We start from the raw sequence: 27,137 nt of genomic DNA on the forward strand, positions 1-27,137 counted from the left end.
GTAGGGGGTGGGGGAGGGGAGGAAGGGAGGGTCGATAAGAGAGGCATAGAGAAAAAAAAATACAAAAGAAAAGAAACGCGCAACAAAAGCAAAAGAAAAAGAGATATAGAGCCCGACCGGCCGCAACCTCCCGCTCCGAACGCCCAGCACCAAACGGCTCCGCCGGGCTCGCCCCGCGGTTTAAATACCCGCGGCCCCGCCCCGCGCAGGCGCGCTGGGGCCCCGCGCACCTGTGCGCGCACCTGTGCTGGCCCCGCCCCCGGCCCCGCCCCCCGCCCGTAAATGGCGGCGGCTCCGCGCCCGCCCCGTGTTCTGTGTGGATGCTCGGACGGACTGCGGCGGGACCGGCGCTCGGAGCTCCGTGCGGGGATCGGATCGGGGCAGCTCCCGGCCTGCGCGGCGTCCGAGGCGCTCAGCTGAGATCGGGATCGGGATTCGGGTTCTGGTCCCGCCGGTGTCTGCTGGGGGAGCCGGGCGGAGCCGCTCCTTCCTCGGCGGGCAGGGAGGGGGTGCCGGGGCCGGGGGGTCGAGGCGGGATCGGGGCTGGGATCGGGACCGGCAGCGCCGCGGCCGGGAGGAGCCGCTCCGGGACGGGCGCCGCCGCTCCAGCTGCGGCCGGCGCGGGGCTCGGGTCCCGCCGGGGCTCGGGTCCCGTTCTCGCTGTGGCCGCGGGGAGCCGGGGCTGCGTCGGGGCCGGGACCCCATCGGCACCGCCGCTCCCGCAGCGCCGCCTCCGGCCCCGCGGGCGGACACGGAGCCGCCCCGCAGCCCCCGCGGGATGCCGAGCCCCCCCGCCCCGGTAGCCCCGTGGCCACCGCGCTCCCCTGCGAGCAGCAGCGCCCGCCTCCCCCGCCCCGTGTCCGCATCCCCGGGGGAGCCCCGCCGGACGAGCGGGGCTGCGGCGCCGCGGCCGGGAGCGGCCGCTCCGCCGGGGCCGCTGCTCCCGCTCCGGCTGTGCCCGGTGCGCGGCTGGAGGAGCCGGAGCTCCGAAGGGCAGAGAGCACCTCCTGTCCTTGGCTCTGCGGGGCGGGAGCTGCCGTGCCCTGCCCGTGGCTCGTAGCGTGCCGAGCGCACGTCCCGGCACGGGCACCGGCGCACGGGACAGCGCTGGCGCGGACACGGCTGAAGGGCTGCCCGCGGCTCCTCGGCCAGGGGCTGCTCCCCACAGGCACGCAGGGATGCTTCAGCCCGGACAGACGCCACCGACAGCCCACAGGGACCCCAGGGAACGGCTGGCATTACCTGGGAATGGAGGCACGGGCCGTTTGCAGAGGGGCTCTGACGGCAATCCCTGTTTCTGACCTCCCACACAGCTGCCAGGTATGTTCCAGCCACCCCAAATCTCCTCCCTCTTTTCCAGCCGGAGCCTATCATTCACCAGCAGCATTTGAGCCAAGGCAATCTTCCTTCATAGGTACTAAATGCCAAGCAAGAGCCTTGGAGATGCCTTGAAATCAGAGGTTGGAGTGCAATTACGTTTGGAGATTTCCAGGGAGCCAGCTGGAGGTGCAGAAGGGATGGAAAACTCTCACAGGTGGGTCCCACTGGAGATGTGCTGCAGGCAGGGATGTGCATCCCTTTCCTGAGGGGAAAGGACATGCAGAGGCCACTGCCGAGGCTCTGAAAGGAGCTGAGCTTCTGCAGGAGAGATGTTCTGCCTCAGCACAGGCCGGGAGCTCATCCAGCCACTGCCTTGTCCTGCTTTAAAACATCAACTGGAGCCTGAGCTCCGGGGAGTGAAATCAGTTGAATTCCAGGGAACTCTGTCAAGTGACCCCAGACACATCCCTGGGGCTGGGGGATGAGGGTTTTAAATAGCAAGTTCTGTGGAATAGAGACCTGTCCTTGTCCTGATCCCACTGAGCTTCCCTGGAACCTCTGCTGGTTCCTGACACAGCTGGTGCTAAAGTGGCAGCTCTGCATGGGAATTTCCAATCTCCACGAGGCACTGTCAGGTTATTCCAGCAGGAATTCAGCAGGGAACCTGGGGCTGTGGGTATAATTCATCTGAACTAGCAAAGCTGATACTGAACCCCAAATCCAGGCACCATACAAAGAACAATCTTTGTGCTAAAGCCCCTGGGCTGGGAAATTTCAGCAGCCAAATGTATGGAATGATCTAAATCCCAGCAGGCAGCATCCCCCAGCGGGACAATCCAAGTGCCAGGGTGGGAGCTCTTGTCCTTCCCCTGCTGCTGGTGGGACAAATTCCCTTGGCACAGCTGGTGGGGCAGGAGCTGAGAGCAGGAGGGGCAGGAACAGGGATGGGAGATGAGGCTGCTGGAATGTCACCTGGAGCACCTGAACACGTTCTGTCCCTGCAGGAGCCAAAGCAGATCCCTCCTGGCCGGGCTGGAGGGCAGCTGCTGGATCTGCTCTGGGGGAAAACTCCCTGCCCCTGCCAGGAGCACTGGCTCTGCTCTTCCTCCAGCTTCTGAGCAGTGTCAGGGCCACCGTGAGGGAGTTCAAACCCGAAAAATCCCCACAGCCCACGGAGTGAATGATCCCAGGAGAGAAACGCAGCATTGAAATAAAAATCTTACAGCTCTGTCAAAAAGGCTGTGACAACACTGCAACGGGATTCCCAGGAACCTTCTGGTTTGCTCTCGGAATGCTCTTGGTTCTCTTTTATGTATTTTTAGTCCCTCAGTGGGCAGCTTGTAGGATTTATTCTGGGACTTAGAGGTTGAGCAGGGTTGGCTCAGGATTGACCTTCACCTCTGGTGCCTCTTTGTGCAAACACAACGTGGCCGGGCTGGGTGAACTCGTGACCTCAGCTTTCCCCTCCAAAATGTCCCTCACTAATTTCCCTGGGGTGAGCTGGGATTTTGGCCCAGACTGTCACTCCTCGCCTCCCCGTGCCCGCGCAGTGTCCGTTCTGTCCCCACGGTGCCCTGGGGACACCGGGGGGTCCCTTTGCCTTTCTCCTGCCCCTTTCCAGCCCGAGGCTCCTCTGCCCGTGTCCCACACAGCACAGGGGCACCGAAGGGGAAAGGCTCCAGAAAACATTTCTGCAATTCCTCAGCAATTATTTATTTATTTATTTATTTATTTATTTATTTACTTATTTAATCACATTCTTCTCCTCTTCCCCAGGGAGAAGAACATGAACTCACAGCCACTGAGGCCTGACGGGTTCCTGCAGCGAGAGCTCGGTGCGTGTCCGCAGAGGTGAGTGCAGCACCTGAAAGGAAAAAACACAGGGGAAAATGGGATTTATTTTGCTTCAAAGTTATTGCAAGTTCTTAAAGCCCAACCAACTTTTGCTCTTGCTTTTGGTCAGGTGGAGCAGGAGCAGTAGGCAGAGGTGGTGCCATCGATGTGGACGTGCCCGATGCTTTCTGGGGCAGAAAAAGGAGATTAAGCTCACCTTACATCAAGCAGGTATTTAAAAAGATTTATAGCTCTTCAAACGTAGCACCCTTTAATTACCATAATGTTTCTTCCATGATTTTAACTAATTCTCAGTGTATTTTATAAAACTTAAAATAACACCTCCTCCCCATAAAACAGACTCATCAAGCATTAGATAAAAAGTCCTTGTGCCAGTCTCAGGCTTCCACATCTAACAGGAGACCCTCCCCGTAAGCAAACAAAAAAATCAAAATAACGTACCAAAACTAGTCCTTGCTAACACTAAAAATACAGCTCGACCGTATCCAAAAAACCCCCGATTTTATTTATTCCAAACACCAAATATTCTTAAAATTCTAAATCAATAACTCTTAAAAAAAAACCCCATCAAAACTTACTTCAAATATAGAAAAGCCTAACTGTATAGATAAATATTTGTCCAAGCCCACAAAAAATATAAAACAATCTAATCAATATCCTACATTTAACAAAACCCACTACACAAATTAGTACCATTTAAAATGTAACATAAATAAAAATCTATTACTGAGAAACATATTTCCCAATAAATAAAACCACCCTGTAAAGATATAAGTAATAATCTTAACTCAACAAGCTAAAATGTCTCCAAAACCAAAAGACTTAAAATACCTTCAATATTTATAAATAACAACATTCAATATGTTAAGTGTTAATAAAATCAAACAAAATTAAATGTCAATACATTTAAATAAATACATTAAGTTTCTTTTTATCTATTAAAATTAAGTTTATTATTCCTTACTATCAAAATTCATTCAATCTAAATTTAAATGTTATTTAATATAACCTATCCTAAGTTTTATTAAAAATCACTTCTCTAAACTATACAGTATATGGTTAATATTCTTAAAAAAAATAAAACAACTCAAATTAAAACAACTAAAAGAAAACACTACCAAACACCTATTCAGAAGTAAAAAAAATACAGTGTATTGTATCATCAATTTCATCAAAAATTCTGTTCTTCATTACAATCTCTACTCTTACATAAAATTTCTAATTCCTACTTTTATTTTCTCTACTTTTACAGCTCTTAAAACAAGTTAACTCTCTAACTAATCTCTACACTAACTCTATAATTTAACCTAAATTTATCTCATAGTTTTAAATATTTTTCAAGACTAAAAAAAATATATTTCATTAAAAACCTCCTCCAAACTGTTAATCTGATCACTTTCCTCAGTTATTATTACAAAATCACTTCAATATAAAACTCAACTACAACATTAATTTCTTTTTCTAAGTTTCACACTAAGTAATCGCTCTCTCATACATTTCCTCCACCTTCACACTCTCAATATCCAAATCCAAACTCACAATCCTGTCCATAACCACTTTCAAATCTTTAAAAAAAAGTTTACTATATTCAAATATATTCTAAAAACACTTCTAAAAAATCCAATTATTAAATAATGTGATTCATCTTTAATCCTAACATTTTTACTCTTAACTACTATTTTTAAAAACATTATATAAAAATATATTAAGTAACATACACCAATTAAAATTTAAACTATAACCTAACCCTATATCTACCTAAATAAAATAATTAACAGGAAACCCAAATATTTTCTACGTCAAAAATAAAATTCAAATAATTTTAACTTAACAATTTAACTTTATCAATATAACAAATAAACTTATTATTTTAAACTTAAAAAATCATTATCCACACATAATTATTTAACTTACTACTAATTTAACATTTATCAATTGTTAAAAACTCTAAAATAATGTACCATCTTTTAATACTTACTAATGATATAATTTCACCTATGTTACTAATTATAGATATTATCTAAGTAATTCCTAATTATTATCAATTTCTTCTTTACTACATACATTATTTTATTCTTATATTTCTTCATGCTTATAACTGAAAAATTATAACAACTTATACCATTATCTTGCAAGTCTATACAATTTTATAAAACAAAACTTAACAATACTTATTTCTTATATCAAAACATAAAGTTTACTTATAGCTCAACAAGTACAAAAACCCAAGTAAATTTCAATAAGGAACATAAAACCAGATCACACAAAAAACACACTCACCACTCCACAAAACACCAATGTAAATACACAGATAAATTACACTATGTAAATACAAATGTAGATTATGCAAGAATTGCAACTTACACCTGACGTCTTGTACTGCACCCACCAAAATATATAAACTTTAGGTTTCTTTATAAATATAAAAATCAATATTATAAAAATCTTATTTAATAACTTTCAAAGTATAAAATTCTATCAAATATTATACTTCTACTCTATTTACTTTATTTACTTTTAATTATATCACTTTACCAATTAACCAACCTAAAACAAACATTTAAGTAACTTTCACTAAAGTTTCAAGTTTAAATACTTTGTATTTATCTAGCACTTCTCAAAAAAATCCATTTTTTACCTACTTACTTAATATACCAATAAAAAACATTACAAATAATCCATATAATTAAAAAGCCCTTACATTATTAACTCTTAATATAAAAATAGTTACCAATTTAAAACAAAAACCTCATTTATCCAAGGCGGGAGATGGGCATGCAAGGCAGTGAAGTGCCAGGGAGTGGTAAGAGGCCAAGGCAAGTCTAGGGTTGGCTTTGTCAGGAAAGCCAAGGGAATAAAAGCTGGCGGGAAAACACCAGAAAATTGTGAGAAAGGAAGAAAAGGGGTGTTCCTCTGGGAAGGTGACACGGCTGACAGGCAGGCTGAGGCGCCTTCCATCAACACCTGCAGCACGGGCAAGAAACAGGAGGAGCTGGAAGCCGCTGTGCTGCAGGAAAGTTACGGCCTTTTGCATCTCTGGGATGTGGTGGGCTGAATCCCATGACTGCAGTGTCACTACTGAGAGCTCCAGCCTGGTCAGAAGATACAGGGGAGGAAGGGGAGATGGAGGGATTGCCCTCTGCACCAAGAAGTGGATTCCACGTGAGGAGCCGTGTTTGAAGAACAGCCACGAGCAAGTCCAAAGCCTGTAGGCAAGAACCCGTGACCAAGGCAGCCAAGGAGCCCTGTGGATAGTATCTACTCCAGGCTGCCTGATGAAGGGGATCCTGCTGACAAAGGCTTCTTTCTAAAGCTACAGGAAGCATTGTGCTCGTTGGCTTTCGTCCTGCTGGAGGGCTTCAACCACTGCGCAGTGCAGATCCTTTCTTGACAGGTGACTGAAACAGAGTTCCAGTGACCTTCTCAGTTAAGGTCTGTCACATGCAAAGAAATGCTGCTTTTAGCATCACTAGAAATTAATGCCAGCTGTAGATATGACAAAACCACAAGTGTCTTGCCCACTGAAAATTTTGAAAGAAAGCAGACTGTCTTCAGCAAGATTTAGGATCAAATGCAAAGAGCCACATATCTCTTACCTGATTAATTTCATAGCCACGATTTCGTGTCTTTTGGCTCTTAACATGGATAGTCTTAAGCTGTACTTTGTCATCATTTGGTCAGCTCATGAGGTTTTTTAGTTTTAAAAAAGGCAGAGAAACTGCAACTATCTATCTTTGAGTAGAGGAGCACATACAAAATGTCAGGGTGAAAGATTACTCATACCAGTGTGAAAAACGCTAATCACTTGGTTTTTAAAAGTTTAAAAGTTTAATAATAATAAAATGGTTATAAAAATAATAATATCACTAGAGTACTAAAGTTTAGAGTTAGGACAATTACAAGACAATAAAAAAAGTAAAGAATTACGGACGTCCGGATGTTCTCGGACATTAAGTTACGAAAAGCATGACTTGTGAATAAAGGAATCACCCTTAAACTAATATACTTGTTGCATATTTATATATCTTTTATGGTTACGAATGCATTCTATTTTAAACAAGAAACTCTGTTTGTTGTATGTTAATTGTTTCCTTTAATCCCCTGGCATCTTTGAGTCTGAGTAAGGCCTGAAGAAATTAACTTCTTCTGATAAAAGCCATAAATTCCTCTGCTTTGGAAGATTTAGGTGTTCTTTGAAGTAAGTATCTCATTCCTAAAAAAAAACTTCCCCACATACATAGTCTCTATTTTAACATTAGGTTAGAACCTAAAACTGTATTTAACACACTACTTAAGTGAATTAACACAGCATAACGTTCTAACATTACACATAGAATATTCATTATAGCCTTTGCGAAAAGCCAATCATAAAATATGCATTTTTCACACCAGCAAGGACAAGGAGGTATTGAAGGAGACTGTTGAAGGAGAGGTAAAGTCTTAAATGCTAAAACTGAAGACAGAGCATCACTAAGTTAAAGATTTGTCTATTTGCTTTTAAACTGATACAAAGCAAGACAAAGTAAATTATTATAACTACTTCAAATCTAGTTGAAAATGTGCTGAGGTGTGCATTAAGACCAAGGTGGAAGTTTACAAGTTACAAATGCTTAAGACAATTCTTGCTAGGGATAGATAGCATTGCATCAGGCAGTTTACTATTCCAACCATTCCTGAAAGATGTGCATCTCAAAAAGATATGGCATATGAATTCTTAAATTAGACCAATAATGACATGCACCCAAAAAAGAAAAACATTCTCTCTTCTCCCTTTCTTTTCTGCTTTCTTGTCATAGTGTGACTAAGGAGAAACTGAAAGAATCCATGAGTGACAGAGCTGATTCCAATCAGTCCTCCCCGATGGAGGGATCAAAGGCCAACTGTAGTGGACCAAACAGGGCTTTCCCCTTGGAAGTGTATTCCATCCCGTCGAGATCAGCACAAACACAAGGGATGAAACCGACTTCCCACGGCTGCCATCCAAGCTATGACACTGTAACTCAGTACCACCTGCACATTTTTTTTGCTTGAATCCTTAAAGTAATGATTCTCTCCATCTCCATCCCTTAAAATCCAATTCTGTCAGCTTTTCAGTGTTCAAAAATGAACTAGTTAAGATAGCACTGAGGAAAGAAAGAAGAAAATAAGCATATTTTATTGTGTAAGTAATTAGATTTGAGATGGAATTACTAAAAGGTAAGCATACATGGACCCCCCACACACACAGTTGTCTTTTTGCAGTTGCACTTAAGGATTGTACTTCAAATATGGTTACACAGATATCTTCCCCCCTCCACATTGACTGCCTCTTAATATTAGAACTAATCTGCCACAAAATTACATGAAATAAAACAGTGAGAAATATACTTGAGAATGACTGTTGTTTACGAAATGGGTAATTTATAGTATACAATTACTGATAAGGTAGAACAAGAGTTCAAAAACTGGACTGCATTACAAAGCACTTCTTCAAACATCAATTTTGGATTATTGCTGGAAGGTACTAACTGGTCTGTTATAGACTAATTTACAGACATTCATAAAATAGTGAAAAATGCATGCTTTAGAAACCTGGGACATTTCATGCCTTTGTGCTAGCAGAACATGAAAATGGAAGTGATTGGCATTTTTCAATGTAGGTTAGTAGCATTTAGAGTTTTTATTCTGGTGTACTAACTGATTCTTTGTATTTTTTCTCTTTTTCTTCAGGTGATTTTTCATCTTCAGGTTTAGTCCATGGAGGGCTGTGAAACTTCTGTAAAGGTAAAAATATGGTGTATAGAATACATATATACATAAACAGAAATAAAAAAGTCTGTTAAAATTGGAATTGTCCCTAGAAAAGGGTCCTGATCTCTAAGTGCAAAACCATACAAGTCTGATGCTACATACAGCTTCATATCACTGCATATTATATATATATATATAAACAACCACATAGGTATTTAATATTCAATTATTTTGGAAAACTCTCCTTACTCCTGCTTCCAGGGCTATACACATGACACTGTCAAATTAAGTAATTTGACTACCAGCTTTCCAAATATTTAATAGTTTGCAAATTGTTACCAGCCAGAAATAATTTTGAACAGATCAATTACAATCAGACACAGTCAAAGTCTGAATTAAGTAGTCTTCTCTTTTGAGACAGAACTTGGTGAAGAATGTGTAAGTCTACTTTAAGTAACTGAATCTCATGAGACCTTTTAGTAAAACCCCAAAAATTACTCTGGAAGAGAATACCTGAAAGCTTGTCTCTGTTTCTGCTGCTTCCAAACGAGATGTTGAATCATTACGATTCCCCAGACATGTCTTGGCCACCTGTCAATAGAAATGTCAGAGATAACTACTTCATATTTTTTCCAAAAATATTCAGTTTAAAAAAAAAAAAAACAACAAAAAAAACCCAACAACAACAGCAAAAAAAAACAACCCAATTTGGGTCTTCTTTTAAGCCTCCTTGATGAAATGGAACTAAGTTTTCATAGCTAAACTTATCCCAGACTCCCATCATCCCTGTAACAGTCTTCAACAATACAGTCTCGTGACAGCGAGTTTAACAACTTCATACTTACCCAGCTTTTTTTCTTCGTGTTTAAATCTCATCACCAATAGTGAAGTTTACTTCTACAGGTGGTCCTAGGGAACAGAAAATTAATTACAAGTGCCTTTTATGGGTGAGGAAATAGTAACAAACAGTAGAAAATCAGCATTACAGTTAGAACTTCTCTATTACTATTCTCTTGGCTATACTCTGGATCTCTTAGGTATAATAATCCCTGAATAGGAATATAAAGTCACTGAATGGAGAAGTCAGGTGACTCTCAAGGCAGAAAATCTTGCTGCATTACTTCCTGTCATTTTATTCAAGAAATAATGTCATATTCTTTGCCAATATGCTTTTTAATATCTGGGAAAGCAGAGTTGCACAGCATAAATAAAATTAATTACAAAGTGGATTTTTGAACTAAGGAGATCTTCAGGTATGAAACCAGAGATTTGCTCAACACTGGAAATTCTACTGTATTTAAATCCAAGTCCCTTCAGGAGTAGGGTTAAGGATGCAATAAGAAAAGGAGCTGAAAGATTAAATACAGTCAAATATTCATAATACTTGGTCATTGCTCTAAAATGAGTTCACATTGGAATTTCTCTACTTGTTTTGCTATTAAAAGTGACACATTTAAATGGAGTGAAAACGACAAGGTTTTTTTAAAGTTTTGAGTCATCAAGACTCTTTCCAGTGTAACAGTGGGAGGGGTTTAGTCATGTTTAAGCTACTGAAGGCAGCCTCTGAGATGATGCAGATGGATTTGATGTGGGGAACTCTTTCTCATATTTTCCCACTCTAGACAGTAGAAATAAAAATTGGATTCATGTAGGGAATAATCGAGGCAGTATTGATTAAAATAAAGTCTATTGATAAAGCACCTACTCCTTTTATGACAAAAAATCAAACATCAAACAAACATGTGGTTTATGTCTTAGATAAAGACTAAAAAGTCAGATGACAGGGTAGCAATTTTTCGTAGTCTTGAAATACTTCAAAACCTTATACGTGTGGTCCTGTCAAAACTTCCATTTAAATTATTTACTCTTAATCTAGATTTAAAAAAATTATTCCAAGCTGAATTATCCTCAGAAAAAATGAAGATTTAGGTGACTTCTAGGTGTGTGGCTTGAGGACAAAAGATACTCTAGGTCCAACAATCAATAGTATTGCAAAATGTGTAATAAAGAGGATAGAAATAATGCTAATTAAATATGATAATTTACATATCCAGAATTTTCTCTGACTGTACCTACTAGAACATGAAATCAGGTGACCTATTTCACCAACATCATTTATAGGAGATAGGAAGCAAAAACTATTAATTGCATTAGTAAAGCTAAAGGTCAACTTCTTAAGACATATGCAAAGGAAAAAGAAAAAAACAACCCCGGTCTGCTTTAGAGAAAATAAAAGTGAACAATAAAACAATGCTGTATGAGTGAGTAGTCTTGCAGTGTCTTCATAGGCCAGACAACAAAGGCTATCTTGATAGGAAAAGAGCAATAAAGATTAAGTCTGTATTATTTCACATTTGTTCACTCAGAGATCTTCTCCTTTTAGTAGCACACCATATGGATCACTGTTGGAGAAAGACAGGGACTTTTTCCTAAGGATGTCTTTATGATGTTAAAGCATAACATATTCATTATTGACTCCTTATCACTGTGAAACATTGTATATCATTAGCAAATAAATTACAGCTTGAAAACAACAACAGTTCAATAGCCAGCACTGTAACCAGCTCCTGTGGACGAGGTGCAAACACACACACACAGAGGGCTGGGTTTAACAGAACACAAACTGAATCCCACACACATATGACCTCAGGCATATATATATATAAATACATACATATACATACACCCCCACCTGTGTGTATTTATGTGTTTTTATATGTCTATATCTACATGCATATATAAACACATAAATATGCAAACACGCATAACACATATATCTTTGTGTCCCTCAGCTAAAGATCAGCGGCAGAATATAAACTCAATGAACTAGAATACCTTTCACACCCTTAGGTGACAAAGAAAGCAAAATATTAAACTTCTGTTATTGTTGTTAGTTCCCTCTATGCCAAATAGTGGATTGTTTTGTATGTTTGTCCGTCAGATTTCCTCCCATGAGAGGTACAATCATTACCAATGGACAGAATGGGAGCTCGACATGGCAGAAACTATCAAAAAAGCAAAAACTATTTGCTGTGTTGCTTTCCTCAGCTTAGCGTGCAGCCCGATTAACAAATTATCTGTGTGTGAAATTATGGCTATAAAATCTGCATATTGATTGGTCACGTACACAAAATTTGGGAAGTTATGGTATTCAATTGTCCTAGTAAACAGCACTGCAAAGCTGGAGAGCTTCACAGCTGGATGTATAAATGACAAAGGTGGATAAACAAAGGGTGCATCTTTATTACTGTGAGAACCCCGGCCTTGCTCTGGGGTCTCATGTGGTGGTGAAATTCCTCCTCCAACCCGTGCTTCCAAAGAAAAACTCCGCAGGCTTTAGCTGTTCGGTCTCAAGGCAGTTTATCGCTAGTTATCTAACAGATTATGTTCTTGGACTGCGGCTGTTTGATCAGCGGCCTGGGTAGAGGCACACACACCCCCTGACATCCTCTCGATCTGCTGCCTTCTTCGTCTCCCTCTCCGCCCAGGGCTGCTGCTATCTTTTATAAGATATATTACGTATAACGTGTTTACAATTATTCCCCAATACCTACTACCTAGTTGCCAAGTGTTTTTCTACTCTAAACCGATCTGTCAGTGCCAACATCACCAAGAACATGGAGGTAAGGAAAAAGAAGGAGGAAGAACAGGATCAGCCCACTTTCCTCCATCTTAGAACTTCTGACGCCCACCTACAAAGTGAAAACCCCCCTGTACAATACTAAAAAAATTTCCCCTCTACTTTGTAACTACTTTTACTATACTATCTAACCTTTTGTGATTGCTTGTTCCACCTCCAAAGTTGGCAATTCATTCCATGGCTCAAACTCAAAATCACAGCTGTTTTTCAGCTGTCTGCCAGGGTCTAGAATGCCTCTGACCAAGGCCTGGAACCTCTAAAAATGTCTGAGAGACATTTTGAGTTCCCACATATTAGAAAAATTTTAACACGCCAGTCAGAACTCAGCATGTCTAGTGGCTATTGAATCATGCAACTTTACCTGCGAACAGCTGAACAATGTAAATATAAGTATTTTCTACTGCATCAACTCAGCAAATCAGAACTGGCTTTATGGTCAAAAAAAACATAACAATTTAAGGTCAAATAATCAATTCACAAGTGAACAGGAAATCAAGTTTAAATAAGTGGTATTATAACAGTTTTTGCAGTTAGAAAAATCATTCTGCTGCTCCTAAAGAGCATCATCCAGATTTAGTTGACCAGACATTGGAGTTTCAGTGTTCCTGTGCATCACTGCTCCTCTTGGCTTCATAGGGCACAAAAAGCAGATAGGGAGGTTGTTTGTAAAGCACGATGGGGGAGAAAGTACTGGGTTAATTCTGAAGAAAAGAAACCAGATACAGGAGAAAAGAATGGTGTGGTTAGATCAACTGACAAACTATTTATCTTAGTTGTCAGGTTAGGTTCACAGTTTACTCAAAGACAGGTTTTATCAGATTTGCTCATGAATTTGTTACAGATCTGTACTGGGAGCTGCTTTAATCACTGTTTAGAAGAAAGATACAGAACAAGAAGTATGTGAAATGTGCATATACCTTCTCAGAAGACACCTCTGCAGTTTTTCATACGCTTTTCCTGTTTTAGATCAGTGTGCTAAGGGGATGATTAAACTCCGATGATGTAACTTTCTTATGACCTTCCTCTTCCTAGTCCTCATTTACAGAATCAAATTTCCTTTAAGGATTTTATTTGCTTGAAATTTCGTTATAAAAATGGTTATTTTTTTTCTCTTATTACACCCTTTGGAAAACAATTGGAGAGTGCAATTTGATCAAAGCTCTGAAACAGATTTAAGAAAATAAAGCAAAATGCTGTAGTTGCTTAGAAATGTATACAATTTTGGCTCCAATACAGAATATCCTTTGTCGTTGAATGATTAATGAACATAGAGTGTTTTTTTACTGCAGGAAATTAAGGCGGTAAATAAAAAGCACTACCACTTCTATTTATCAGAGAAGATTCTGTAAGGACAAAGCAAAAAATCTAATAAGAGAACAAAGAATAATTTTATAAATTCTTTGATGTTGTAGCAATACCAAGCAGGTAGTTAAAAATGAGATGTTATATGCATAAGAATTATCTGACACGAAAAGGCAATTAAGTAAATTATGGTGTAAAAGCCAAAATCCCAAAAGCTTTTGGGAAGACAGAAAAGGGAAGGAATACAGGGGAAAAAGCTCTGCAGAACTCTGGTTCTGCACAGAGGCTTTCAGGAGTCAGACATAAGAAAGCATCTCCGGATAAGGCTAAGAAAAAGTAGTACTAACAAGATGCCTCTAATAAAGTACAAATAATAAAAAGAATGGAAACTTTTACAATACTGAAGGTAATTTGGAGGGGGGTTTTGATGAATTTCAGATGCTGTATCACAGGATATTCTACCTACTTCTGGCTATTGCTGGTCCTATGCCAAATTTCATTACAGATAAATATCAGCAGCGTCTAATTTCCAGATTTGCTACTCTGTATCCCATTTGCCAATAACTTTTCATTTTTTGTATTTCAGTATTTGTTCTAATGTAAACAACACTAATTACTCTGAACAGGCATAAACCCCATAAATACAAAATTGCAGAAAGATCACAAATATAAGATAGAGATGCTTAGCCGTACAGACTTAAAAATACCAGTTGGAACCAGCAACTAACCATTTTGCTTTATTTTTTGCCTCAGTATCTATAAGGTTGCATGTTCTTCTCTAGTTAGTCTTCACTACCTTAATTCTTTCTAAATAGAAATCACATTTTATTTATCAGAGACACAATAAAAGGACCTTTGTGAAGTTCTGAGAAAGGATTATTGAAATAATAGGTTTCTAAGCAATGCAGTTTCTAGTACATCTTCACTAATATTACTTTGAAATGCTGCATTACAACCTTAACCATCCAGCCTTAATCTTCCTTCATTTGAATGCAAGAAGCTGTAAAAACTTCAGAAAAAAATGACAGAGTCAAGTAATGAAAAAAACAATTAAAACTCTTCCTAAGTGTTGCATTTTCTCCAAGTGATACTGTTCACAGGTACAAATGGCAGCTTTGACTTACCAAAGAATTAGGATCCTTTGGGTATAAATTCCTTCCAGTACTTTCAGAACTTAAAGTGGTATTTCTAATGCCACTATATGTAGGCTAATTGTGGAAAGATTTTTATTTCAGTTCTCAAAGCTAATAATTTGAATTCCTTGTGCCTTTCGTCTCTCTTTGTTAATGTGAGATGATGATGATGAAGAAGAAAAGGTTGCTAACCAATGTCATCACCTGCACTATTTTTATGGCCATCTTAGCCTATGTTAAGATGGACAGGGTGTCTGTCTGCTGATGGACTGAACAGTTAAAAATACAAGCTGTTGGAAGGACAAAAAACAACCACCTAAATAAGTAAACCACCATCTCAAAAACTAAAACCTTGATTTTATGGAAAGGTGAATCTTTTAGGTGTCTTTGATTGCAATACTTGATGCAGAAATTAAATACTGGTTTGACTTTTGAAATATATTACCAGTTATTTTCTTTTCCTTTCTCTTTTAATGTATTCACTTCTGTATAAAAGACCTGTTTAAAATGTCTGATACAAGTATTTAGCCTAAGAGGAAGAAGAAGAGGAGAGAGGAGGAGAGAGTAAGAGGAAGAAAAAGAGAAGGGAGGAAGAAGAAGAAGAAAGAGGAGAGAGTGAGAAGAAAGAGGAGAGAGTGAGAAGAAAGAGGAGAGAGTGAGAAGAAAGAGGAGAGAGTGAGAAGAAAGAGGAGAGAGTGAGAAGAAAGAGGAGAGAGTGAGAAGAAAGAGGAGAGAGTGAGAAGAAAAAAATGAAGAGGAGAGAGTAAGAAGAAAACAGAGCAAGAAAAATAAGAGTCAGAGATAAAAAGAAAAACCAAAAAAGTCAGATTAGAAAGAGAAAGGCAGAGAAAGAGGAAAGAAAGGTGGGGTAAAGAGAAAAAGAGTGAAAGACAAACAGAAAAGGAAGCACTTGAAATGAAAGAGAAAAGCAAATAGAGAGACAAGAAAAAGAAGAAATAGAGCTGAAAACCTACAGGAAAACAAATGGAGAGACTGAACACAAGGTAGGGTTCAAGAGAGAAAGAAATAGAGAGTTAGACAAAAAAGTTAAAGTTGGACAGAAAAGGAAAAAGGGTCAGAGACAAAGACAATGATAGCAAGTGTTAGAAAGACAAAGGCTGACAAAGAAAAAAAAAAGAAGAAAACATAGTGAAACCTAGATTGAAAGAGACAGACAAAGAGACATGGGGAAATACATGTAGAGGAATGGAAGAAAATAGGGTGAGAAGGAAATAGGGTTAGAGAAACATAGAGATGTGTTAGAAATGGAAACAAAGGAAAACACAGCCAGAGACAAAGAGTTACACATGGAAGGATAAAGTGAGGAATAGACTAAAGAGGAAAGTAAGAGGCAAAGGGAGAAAAAGGGTGAAAATGATAGGACTCAACCACACCAAAGAAAGACAGGAGATGAATGGTGGGCAGGGCAGAGGGTAAGAGGCATCATTATTAGGGCTGATTAATCTTTATTCCCTTAAACTTCAGCAATACACAGGGAAACAATGCATACAAATGCAAGTACAGAGACAAATACAACAAAGAATACATCATACCTAGGCACACAAGTACAAGTCCAATTTACATACAGCAAAATACATCAAAAGACAGGAACAACTGCAAAGACAGAACAATATAATGTACTACAAGCCAAATACATATTGACACAATATAACCGTGTCTCCATTTCAGAAAAGTCCACAACGCTTTTATTGTTATGACGCACCCGGAACAAAAACGGCGCAAAACGCTCCGCCGACGTGCACGCCCCCTTCGCGTTACGCACAAACTCACATTCACGGCAACTCGCTCCAGAGACTCCCAAAAAATCCTCCTGCCTGATGAAAACCCCCCCTGAAAGGCAAAGGCCATACACACAAGGTTGTATCTGCTCCACACACACACACAGCTGCAGACACAAGCACACACAAACTCTCACAGACAGACACAGACAGTCACACTCTCACACATTCTTCTGCTGACACGCTGGCTGCCACCCTTACGTGAAACGCTGCACTGAAGAATATGCTTAAACGCTTCTTCTGGCCGCAGGACCTCCATGTCAAATGGTAGATTCCAGGAAATTCTGTAGGGACCCGGGGACCTACGAGACAAGGGGAGGCGGTCAGTGACTGACTATCTGAGAGCTAGGAGCTATACCAACTCTGGGCCCATCAGTGTTGTACCCCAAACCCCGTAGAGAACAGATGAACGGCAAAGCTTTATAACTGCTCTACCTGAGCGTGACTACGTGCCCGGGCAAGGCAGCTCCGATCATAATTGCCACAACAGAGGTGCAAACAACATAAGCCAACGTAGGTACGTACAGTATAAGCACAAACAACATAAGCCAACATAGGTACATACAGTATAAGCACAAACAACATAAGCCAACGTAGGTACGTACAGTATAAGCACAAACAACATAAGCCAACGTAGGTACATACAGTGTAAGCAAAAACAATATAAGCTAACATAGGTAGGCGCAACATACGCACATACAATAGAAGCAGACACAGGTAGGTGCATCATAAGTGCATACAACGTAAGCTGACAGAGATACAAGATAAGTGAGGACTTGATATAATTCTCCAGAAGACTAATTTTTGAGCCCTATATCCTTTGAGAAGGCAGATGCTACGGAACTACTGTGGTCAGGTGATGAGGGGCTAATAAGCTCCGTACGGAAGTCCATGAGAAGGGCTACCAAAACTGAGAATGAAGACGGATGAGAACATCTCGTGTACATCGTCCGGACCCAAAAAGTAAATATGTAAAAATGCCAGAATAATTGATATCCGGGAAGGTACGTGAGCAAAATATGGCCAATACGGCACAAAATGATGTTGCTAAAGCATGGAGATGTAACAAAGGCCTATGACACAGACAACGTGACACGGACACAGACAACGTGACACGGACACAAGTGGAAACTGCCTGGCAATTTCACCTTACGGACCCAAGATTCCTAGCCCAAGATGAGCCATGGGCTGATGATGCCAAAGAAAAGAAAGCCCTAGGGCAGTAGCACTTGATGATGACATGCAACTCCTTTCAAGATGTTAGTGCCAAAGCACTTAAGAGGAAGCCTAAGAAGCTCAGTAGGCCTAGAGAAGGAAGAAATGACTACAGGGTGACTGTAGCTATAGCTCCAGACATGAAGGCGGGCTCCTATGGTGAAAAGATCCACGACAACGTCAAGAGTCAAAGAAGGCCGCCGATGCGAACGTCACGAGAACCAGAGAGGGATCGGAACTGCCCTGCCCGGCGAAGACTCTGGGGGGGCTGAGGAGAAACCCTCTCCCTTTGCTCCCGAGGGGCCCGTCCCACTATGGGCCTATTCTCCAAGCTAACATCAAATAGCCTCCTGTGATAGTAAAGGTTTTCCCCCCATCTCCCACCTACTGGCCCCAGCACTTGGCTTTTGCAAGACAACCGGATGGAATCCAATGTCAGTTGGATGTGGACAGCGAGACGTTCTCTGCATCAGCTTCGGTGCTGCCGTTTCCAAACTTCAGCTACGCTCCTCCTCAGGGTACCTAAGACAAAACAGAAAATGCAACTAGTGCCCACGAAAAGAGGAATCCCCGAAACTCTGACACACCGCTGCCCCGGCTCACCTGAAGTCTTAATTTGACTCCACAAGCTGCCTGGAGGATACCTGAAAAACAAAAGGGTACACACTTAGCATGCTGCTGCATAAGGGTCACCTGTGAGTCACTGTGCCAAAATGCCAACTCACCCGCTCGCCTCTGTTCCTTCACACAGCTAGGGCAGCGACAGCACCTGCAAAAAAACAAAGCAAAACAACCCACACTGAGATACTGTGAAAACAACATCCCCCTGCCCTGAAAAGCACACCCACCCAGACCTTACGCTTGCACCCACCTGGCCTTGGACATCCAGACATCCGGACCAGAGACATCTTGCAAAATGACTGCCTAAAATAAAACAAAGTAACCAAGAGTGGATGCTTACAATTGCACCAAAACCTGAAACCTGAGCAAGAACAACTCCTTCTGTCCACTGCTCACCTGGCACACAGGGCCTTGACTGCTGCTATCTGCCTGGACCTCCTAAAAATAAAGGCAAAGAACACTGCTCTAACACGGTCACCCTTTAGGCTTCCCCTGCAAATGCAAACAATGACTGACCTGATCATGGCAGCACCCTCACCCAGGACTGGGGCTCTCTGCCACAGATTTGAACTGTCTGCATCTGAAAGGAAGTTAGGACTAGTGTGAAATGGCTGAGGGAATGAAGCCCCTTGGCAAAGGCTGGGGTTAATATACCCTGATTGGGCCCGCCGCTCATTCCCGTGGCACCCAGGAAAAGGGAAGGGGCAAACCCCACCGAGTAGAAAAGCCCTCAGAGCAGCTGCAGCTGTTCGGCTCCTCTGGCTTGAATTCAAGGGGAATAAAGGGCTGGATATAGAAGGAAACTCTTCAGGGAAATGACAGCTCTTTTTTCTACAACTACTTGGAGCGAAAGGGCAAAAAAACTGGTAAGAAATAAAACTTTGTTTTTAGGCAGCATATCTAGATAAGTTGGGTAATTTGCTGTTAACTTACATAATTATTCCTCAGTGACTACTAAGTAGTGCTCAACATGAGACTAAGGGTGGAGAAAAATACTAATTATATGAACAGTCTAAGTCTTCTTCTTGGGGTTACTAATTAGGACTAACTACATTATAAATAAGAAAAATAATAGGCTCCTGGGCAGCATAAAGGTTAAGTATGTGCTAGGCTTGCCTTTCTCTGAGGTACTTAGTCCTAGGGCACAGAAAGAAGTGCCCTGAAAGGTAGTTTTAAATGCTGAAAAATCATTTTAAAAGAGCCTCCTTCAAGTGAATCCCTTAAAATGAGGAAATGGGGAATTTACCTCCACTGAAATGGATACCGTGGCAAATAAATGGCTTCTGCCCTTTCATTTAATCCCTTGAATACTGGGAAAAGAGAGGCTTTCCTCACTTTAAATCTCTCCAGTGATGAAGACAGAGGGATTTTCCCCTCAATCCAAACCCTTAAGAAAGAGAGATAGCTGGGCTTCCCCCTCAATTTAAGCCTTAGGACAACAAAAATGGTTACTCTTAATTCAAACCCATAAACGACACTGTCAAGGTTTTCCCCCTCTATTTAAACTGGAAAAAAATGGAATATGGGGATTCCCTGTCAATTAGCACCCCTAACAGCATAGAAAAGGCAGGGACTCTTTCAAATGAGACCATTAAAATTGCAGGGGAAGTGCGTTTCCTCATTATTTGAACGCAAGAAATGACGGAAAAGGAAGCTTTTTCCCATACTTGAAACCCCTTTTCTCTCCATAACCCCTCTTTTTTCTGGGAGTGCTGTGGAAGGTCTGGGGGTTCTAGGGGAGGACTGACATAATAAAAGGGGAAAGTTGAAAGCTCTCCCGTGGAACCCCACATGCTGCCCGGCCTGCTCAGGTGCTGCCCCTTGGCAAGAGGGCTCTTCCCTTGGCATTTTCTCCAAGGGATGCTCCGTGCCTGGGTGGGTCCGGCTGCTCCCTGGTCCCTGCTGGATGTTCCGACCATAGCTCCTGGCAGGTGTGCCCAGGTAGCTGCACTGAAAGCAGCTGCTCACGCAGGGAGCTGCTACACCTAGGAGTGAGGGATGAGGTGAAGAAAGGTCCTGTGGGGTGTTCCCTCCCCTACACAGCCCCTTGCCAGACCCTTAAACAATGGGGTGCCAGATTTTCATTTCAAAGATAATTAACAGTCTTTCCCCTGGCCAAACAGGAATTGCGCTTCCAAAATTGCAAACAGCGAATGATTTCTCACAGACCACACCTGCCGACACCAGAAACTCCCGCAGCCCTTGGAGAGCAGCACGCCTTGAGTGAACAGACATCAACACACAGGGAGGGTGAGGTTGGTTTTACAGGGAAAAAGGGCAGAGGTCAGGTCACGAGGTCTGTGGCCCCAAGTGACTTTCAACATCTTTTCGTTCTGAATGGCACAGGATTAATCCTGGAGCAAAACTGCTGCCAGCAAGAGTTCTGCCTGCCCTGGAAGAGACAAGCACCTCCTCGAAACCAACATCAGGAAGTGTAGAGGGTGAGCCGTGTTTCACAGAGAATAGGGCCAGCAACAGAGTCCAAGAGCCAGGGGCCCCGAAAGAAGGGCCACCCCCTGAAAATCTGAATGAAGAAGGAGGTGTTGTGGACCCAAGCTGCCCTCATGTCGATGAGGAGTTGCCTTGAAGATCCCAAGTACAACTTGCAAATTGACATCAGGAACCAGGACTGGTGAGTTTTCTTTCCCATGGAAAAGGGCCAGAGTATGTGCCCAGGTGCCCCTGGCCCTCAGCTGGCCCCTGACTTCACAAAATCCAAATATCAAAGAACGTATCCCAGACCAAAGCTGTCCCCGCCTCAAACTTGTGCTGCCCTGAGAGTCCCAAGGGAGCCCTACAAACTGACATCAGGAACCTGGACTGGCGAGTTTTCTTTCCCAGGTAAAAGGACCGCTGTTTGTGCTCATGGCCCTGTGCCCACCACTGGGCCTCCTGAAATTCCGAATGGGATGCCAGATGCCTCCCACACCAAAGCTGCCCCTGGCTCTTGGCCTGGCTGCCCTTGCCGTGGTCCTGGGTGGCCCCGGGGTCTCAGTATGGAATATCCTGTGGCTCTGGGATGACATCAGCTCCCTTTGTCTCCTTTTCCATGGCAGATCGCTTCCAGGAGTCCCCGAGTCCTCCCAGCTGCCCCAGTTCCCTCCCAGTGTGCTACCCAATGTTCCCGCTTCCCTCCTGATTTTCCCAGTGTCCCTCCCAGTGTTCCCAGTGCAGGTACGGGACACATTAGAAGTGGTTCTGTAACTGCTTTGAGCCTTTATTGCCACTATGGGAAGGCTCTGAGGGTTCTCGGGGAGGGCGGGAAGGGATGTGGGGGTCCCAGGGGTGCCACTCTGGGGGTTGGAGGTCCCAGATGGATTCCGGAAGGGGGGCATGGAGTGCTTGAGGGGGTCTCTCAATTGTCACACCGGGAGGGGCCCCAGCGGGTCTGGGGAGGCGGCCCAGGGTGTCCTGGGGGCCACTGGGGATTCTCAGGGATCCCTGGGGACTATTCAGGGGGTCCCAGAGAGTTCAAGGTGGATCCCTGGGGGATCGTTTTGGGGGGTCGCAGGGGTCAGGGGGATTTCCCAATGAAGATCTGGGGGGGAAGGGGGAGTCCTTCAGGGCCTGGCAGAAGGAGGACAACTAAGCATCACCAAACATGTTACGTCAATCTCCTGATACAATCTAGAGCCCAACTACACCCTGCATTAAAAATTTCAAGTCCCCAGGACTTGTGCTATTACAGGCTATGCAGCAGGGCAGAGCAGTTGTGGAACAAATACGTGCAGACACCCGTGACACAGGACAGGGAGAGAGAGCTTTTGAGGAGAAGTAAGGACCGAGAGACCCAAAGAACACAGAGTGCACCAGAGACAAGTGACAGGACACACACCAGAACTGCTCTGCCCTGAGCACCTCAGCACTGTGATCAAAACAGACACTTTCCCTTTAGCTGGCCTAAGGAGACACTTCTTGCACATCCCCACCCCCAAAGCTGATCCTAAAGGCCCTCCCATCACCCCGCTTTCACCCCATCTGTGGGCCTTAGCCCTCCACTTATCTCTCTGGCATCTGGGGATGAGAATCCATGTCGCGTGCCAATGGAGGCTGCCTCGCCTGTGGGGAATGTCCTATGGTCACCGGGCTGTGGTCCCGTGCTCAGCTACAATCGAGAACACCAAACATCACTGCATGATCTTAGCTGCACAATGGACAAAACCCAGCAATCCTGCTACTCACCGTTCTCCTAAGAATGCTCGGGTCACGCACTTTGGCCAGGCTCGGAGGCTGCCACCGTCATCGCAGGGTCTGCCTGGGTTAAGAAGAGACAAAGTGACTCGGCATTGCTGAAACACGAGTGGACCTTGGCTCCCCCTCCCTACCTCGGCAACTCACCGCAACTCCTCAGCCATTGCCAAAGGCAACCCTGATGCAATCTTGAAATACAAAATTTCAAGGCTTCATCACAGAGTCCTGCAATACTTCCCAAGAGCTCACAAGCACAGAAAATCCAGGCCATCAGCTGTTGGTGACAAGGGCTTGGCATACGCTGAGTGGATTCCCTAAAGCACACAAACAACAATGGATGCTTACAATTGCACCAAAACCTGAAACCTGAGCAAGAACAACTGCTTTTGTCCACTGCTCACCTGGCACACTTGGCCTTGACTGCTGCTAACTGCCTGGAGCTCCTAAAAATAAAGGCAAAGAACACTGCTGTAACACGGTCACCATTTAGGCTGCTCCTGCAAGTGCAAACAATGACTGACCTGATCATGGCAACACCCTCACCCAGGACTGGGGCTCTCTGCCACTGATTGGAGTTGTCAGCACCTGAAAGGAAGTTAGGACTAGTGTCAAAAGGCTGCAGGACAACTTAACAGCACCAAACATGTTATGTCAATCTCCTCATACAATCTAGAGCCCAACTGCACCCTGCAAATTACAAATTCCAAGTCCCCAGGACTTGTGCTATTACAGGCTGTGCAGCAGGGCAGAGCAGCTGTGGGAAAAATATGTGCAGACACCCGTGACACAGGACAGGATGTGACAAACCAGGGGACAGGACAGGGAGAGAGAGCTCTTGATGAGAAGAATATCTGCAAGGACCGAGAGACCCAAACAACACAGAGGACACCAGAGACATGTGACAGGACACACATCAGAACTGCTCTGCCCTGCATGCCTCAGCACTAAGATCAAAACAGACACTTTTCACCTTTAGATGGTCTAAGGAGACACTTCTTGGACATCCCCAATTCCAAACTGACTGAAAAACCCCTCCTGGGGAGTCCCAACCTGGCACCTCGCTTATCACGCCTCTCTGTGGGTCATAACCCTCCACTTATCTTGCACATATCTGGGGATGCAAATCCCTGTTGGGTGCAGAAGAACGCTGTCTCCCTGTCTGGTAAGTTCCAGCTGTCACCTCTTGGTCTGCCAAGGGAAAGAAAACTAAACATCAGTGCACAATCTGAACAGCACATCGGCCAAAACCTGGTAAATCTGCTACTCACCATCCTCCTCAGAATGCCCGGGTTCTTGGCCCTCACGCTTTGGGCGTGCTTGGATTCTGACACCGTCATCGCAGGGGACACCTGGGTTAAGGGCAGACAAGGTGACATGGCATTGCTGAAACACCAGTGGAATCTCATTCCTCCCCGACTCACTGCAACACCTTGGCCATTCCTCAGGGCTACCAGGATGGGACCTTGAAATGCAGGATTGGAAGGCTCCATCACAGGGTCCTGTAATGCCTCCAGCGAGATCCAAAGTGCATGAAACCTGGTCCATCAGCCAGTTAGTAACGGAGGTATGCACACTCCGAGTTGATTCCCTAAAGCACACAATCAAGAATGAATGCTTAGAATTGCACCAAAAATTGAGACCTGAGCAAAACCAACTGTTTCTGTCCACTGCTCACCTGGCACACTTGGCCTTGACTGCTGCTACCTGTCTGGACCTCCTAAAAATAAAGGCAAAGAACACTGCTGTAACACAGTCACCATTTAGGCTGCCCCTGCAAATGCAAACAATGACTGACCTGATCATGGGAAAATCCTCACACAAGACTGGGGCTCTCTGCCACTGATTGGAGTTGTCAGCAACTTGAAAGGAAGTTAGGACTAGTGTCAAATGGCTGCAGGACAAATTAGCATCACAAAACATATTAAGGCAATCTCCTGATACAATCTAGAGCCCAACTACACTCTGCATTACAAATTTCAAGTCCCCAGGACTTGTGCTATTACAGGCTATGCAGAAGACAGAGCAGTTGTGGGACAAATACGTGCAGGCACCCGTGACACAGGACAGGGAGAGAGAGCTTTTGAGGAGAAGAAAGGACCGAGAGACCCAAAGAACACAGAGTGCACCAGAGACAAGTGGCGGGACACACACCAGAACTGCTCTGCCCTGAGCACCTCAGCACTGTGATCAAAACAGACACTTTCCCTTTAGGTGGCCTTAGGAGACACTTCTTAGATATCCCCATCTCCAAAACTGACTCAAAAACCCCTCCTGGGGAGTCCCAACCCGGCACCTCTCTTCCATCCCCTCTGTGGGTGGTAGCCCTCCACTTATCTTGCACATATCTGGGGATACAAATCCCCATCAGGTGCAGAATGAGGCCTCCTGCCTGTCTGGGAAGTTCCAGTTGTCACCAGGCTGTTATCTCTTGCTCTGCCAAGAGAAAGAAAACCAAATGTCAGTGCACTACCTTAACAGCACATGGGGCAGAACCTGACAATTCTTCTACTCACCGTCTCCCAAGAAGTCTTGGGCCACACACCTCAGGCGTACTTGGATTCTGACACAGTCATCTCAAGGCACACCTAGGTTAAGGGCAGACAAGGTGACATGGCATTGCTGCAACTTGAGGGTACCCTCGCTCCTCTTCCCTGCCTCACCGCAACTCCTTGCCCATTCCTGTGGGTTACCAGGAGGGGACCTTGAAATGCAAAATTGGAAGGCTCTGTCACAGGGTCCTGTAATGCTTCTGGCAAGACCACACGTGCATGAAACCCGGTCCATCAGCCAGGTGGAGACAGAGGTATGAGTACTCTGAGTGGATTCCCTAAAGCACACAAACAACAGTGGATGCTTATAGTTCCACCAAAAACTAAAAGCTGAGCAAAAACAACTGCTTTGGTCCACTGCTCACCTAGCACAATGGGCCTTGACTGCTGCTATCTGCCTGGACCTTCTAAAAATAAAGGCAAAGAACACTGCTGTAACACGGTCACCATTTAGGCTGCTCCTGCAAGTGCAAACAATGACTGACCTGATCATGGCAACACCCTCACCCAGGACTGGGGCTCTCTGCCACTGATTGGAGTTGTCAGCACCTGAAAGGAAGTTAGGACTAGTGTCAAATGGCTGCAGGACAACTTAACAGCACCAAACATGTTATGTCAATCTCCTCATACAATCTAGAGCCCAACTACACCCTGCAAATTACAAATTCCAAGTCCCCAGGACTTGTGCTATTACAGGCTATGCAGCAGGGCAGAGCAGTTGTGGGACAAATACGTGCAGACACCCATGACACAGGACAGGGAGAGAGAGCTTTTGAGGAGAAGAAAGGACCGAGAGACCCAAAGAACACAGAGTGCACCAGAGACAAGTGACGGGACACACACCAGAACTGCTCTGCCCTGAGCACCTCAGCACTGTGATCAAAACAGACACTTTTTGCCTTTAGATGGCCTTAGGAGATGCTTCTTGCACATCCCCACTCCCAAAGCTCATTCAAAAGGCCCTCCCAGCACCCCGCTTTCACCCCCACTGTGGGCCTTAGCCCTCCACTTATCTCTCTGGCATCTGGGGATGAGAATCCACGTCGCCTGGCAATGGAGGCTGCCTCGCCTGCGGGGAATGTCCTATGGTCACCCGGCTGTGGTCCCGTGCTCAGCTACAATCGAGAACACCAAACATCACTGCACGATCTCAGCTGCACAGCAGCCACAACCCAGCAATTCTGCTGCTCACCATTATTCTCCTGAGAACGCCGGGCTCCTCGGGCCGCACGCTTCGCCCATGCCCTCCTGGCAGGGTCTGCCTGGCTGAAGAGCAGGCGAGGTGAGGTGGCGTTCCCAAAACTCGAGTGGACCCTGGTCCCCCTCACTAGTAGTTCCCCCACTTACAGCAACTCCTTGGCCGCTCCTGAGGCTCCCTGGTGCCACCTCCAAGTGACAAAGATCAAGGCTTCGTCGCAGAGCCGTGTGCCGCTCCCCGAATTCCCAGGAGAGCGAAGGAGCGGCTCTGCGGCCGCTTGCAGGGGGGACTCGCTGGTACACGAGTGGACTGCCTAACACACACAAACATGAATGGATACTGAGAGTTGCAGCAGAGACACTACAGCTGCAGGCACACAAATCCATAAATAAATAAACTAATGAAATGCAAAAATTCTACCAAAATATTAATTTTATTTACCCAGTATCCAAATTGCCAAATAGATTAACAGAGACACCCTGTCCTATCCCCTCAATTACACCTCTAAAATCTATGCCAAACAAATCCTGAAAACTAAGAAAACCCTGCCTGTATTGAAATAAAAACAAAAAAAAGTCTTGTAAA

At 44.0% G+C, this 27,137-nt stretch overlaps 1 protein-coding gene across 12 annotated transcripts; it reads left to right on the plus strand.

Moving 5' to 3' along the window:
* The first annotated feature begins 964 nt into the window (after positions 1-964).
* Positions 965-27,137, plus strand: LOC144248493 (uncharacterized). 12 transcript variants are annotated; one of them, XR_014954152.1, is made up of 8 exons: positions 966-1,320; positions 1,415-1,534; positions 3,097-3,171; positions 3,284-3,384; positions 8,884-8,937; positions 13,386-13,440; positions 15,476-19,480; positions 20,738-27,137. XR_014954152.1 is itself a non-coding variant. In XM_085576211.1 (6 exons), exons 2-5 carry the CDS (start codon positions 1,422-1,424, stop codon positions 8,922-8,924), a joined length of 330 nt encoding a protein of 109 aa, XP_085432337.1. In that variant the 5' UTR covers positions 966-1,320; positions 1,415-1,421; the 3' UTR covers positions 8,925-8,937; positions 13,386-13,754. The 12 variants fall into 12 exon arrangements, 2 of the variants coding, with proteins under 2 accessions (XP_085432337.1, XP_085432336.1); XR_014954153.1 differs by lacking the exon at positions 13,386-13,440 and having other exon boundaries at positions 965-1,320; XM_085576211.1 differs by lacking the exons at positions 15,476-19,480; positions 20,738-27,137 and having other exon boundaries at positions 13,386-13,754.

Source organism: Lonchura striata, chromosome 3 (genome assembly GCF_050655825.1).
Source record: "Lonchura striata isolate lonStrDom1 chromosome 3, ASM5065582v1, whole genome shotgun sequence".
NCBI lineage: Eukaryota > Metazoa > Chordata > Aves > Passeriformes > Estrildidae > Lonchura > Lonchura striata.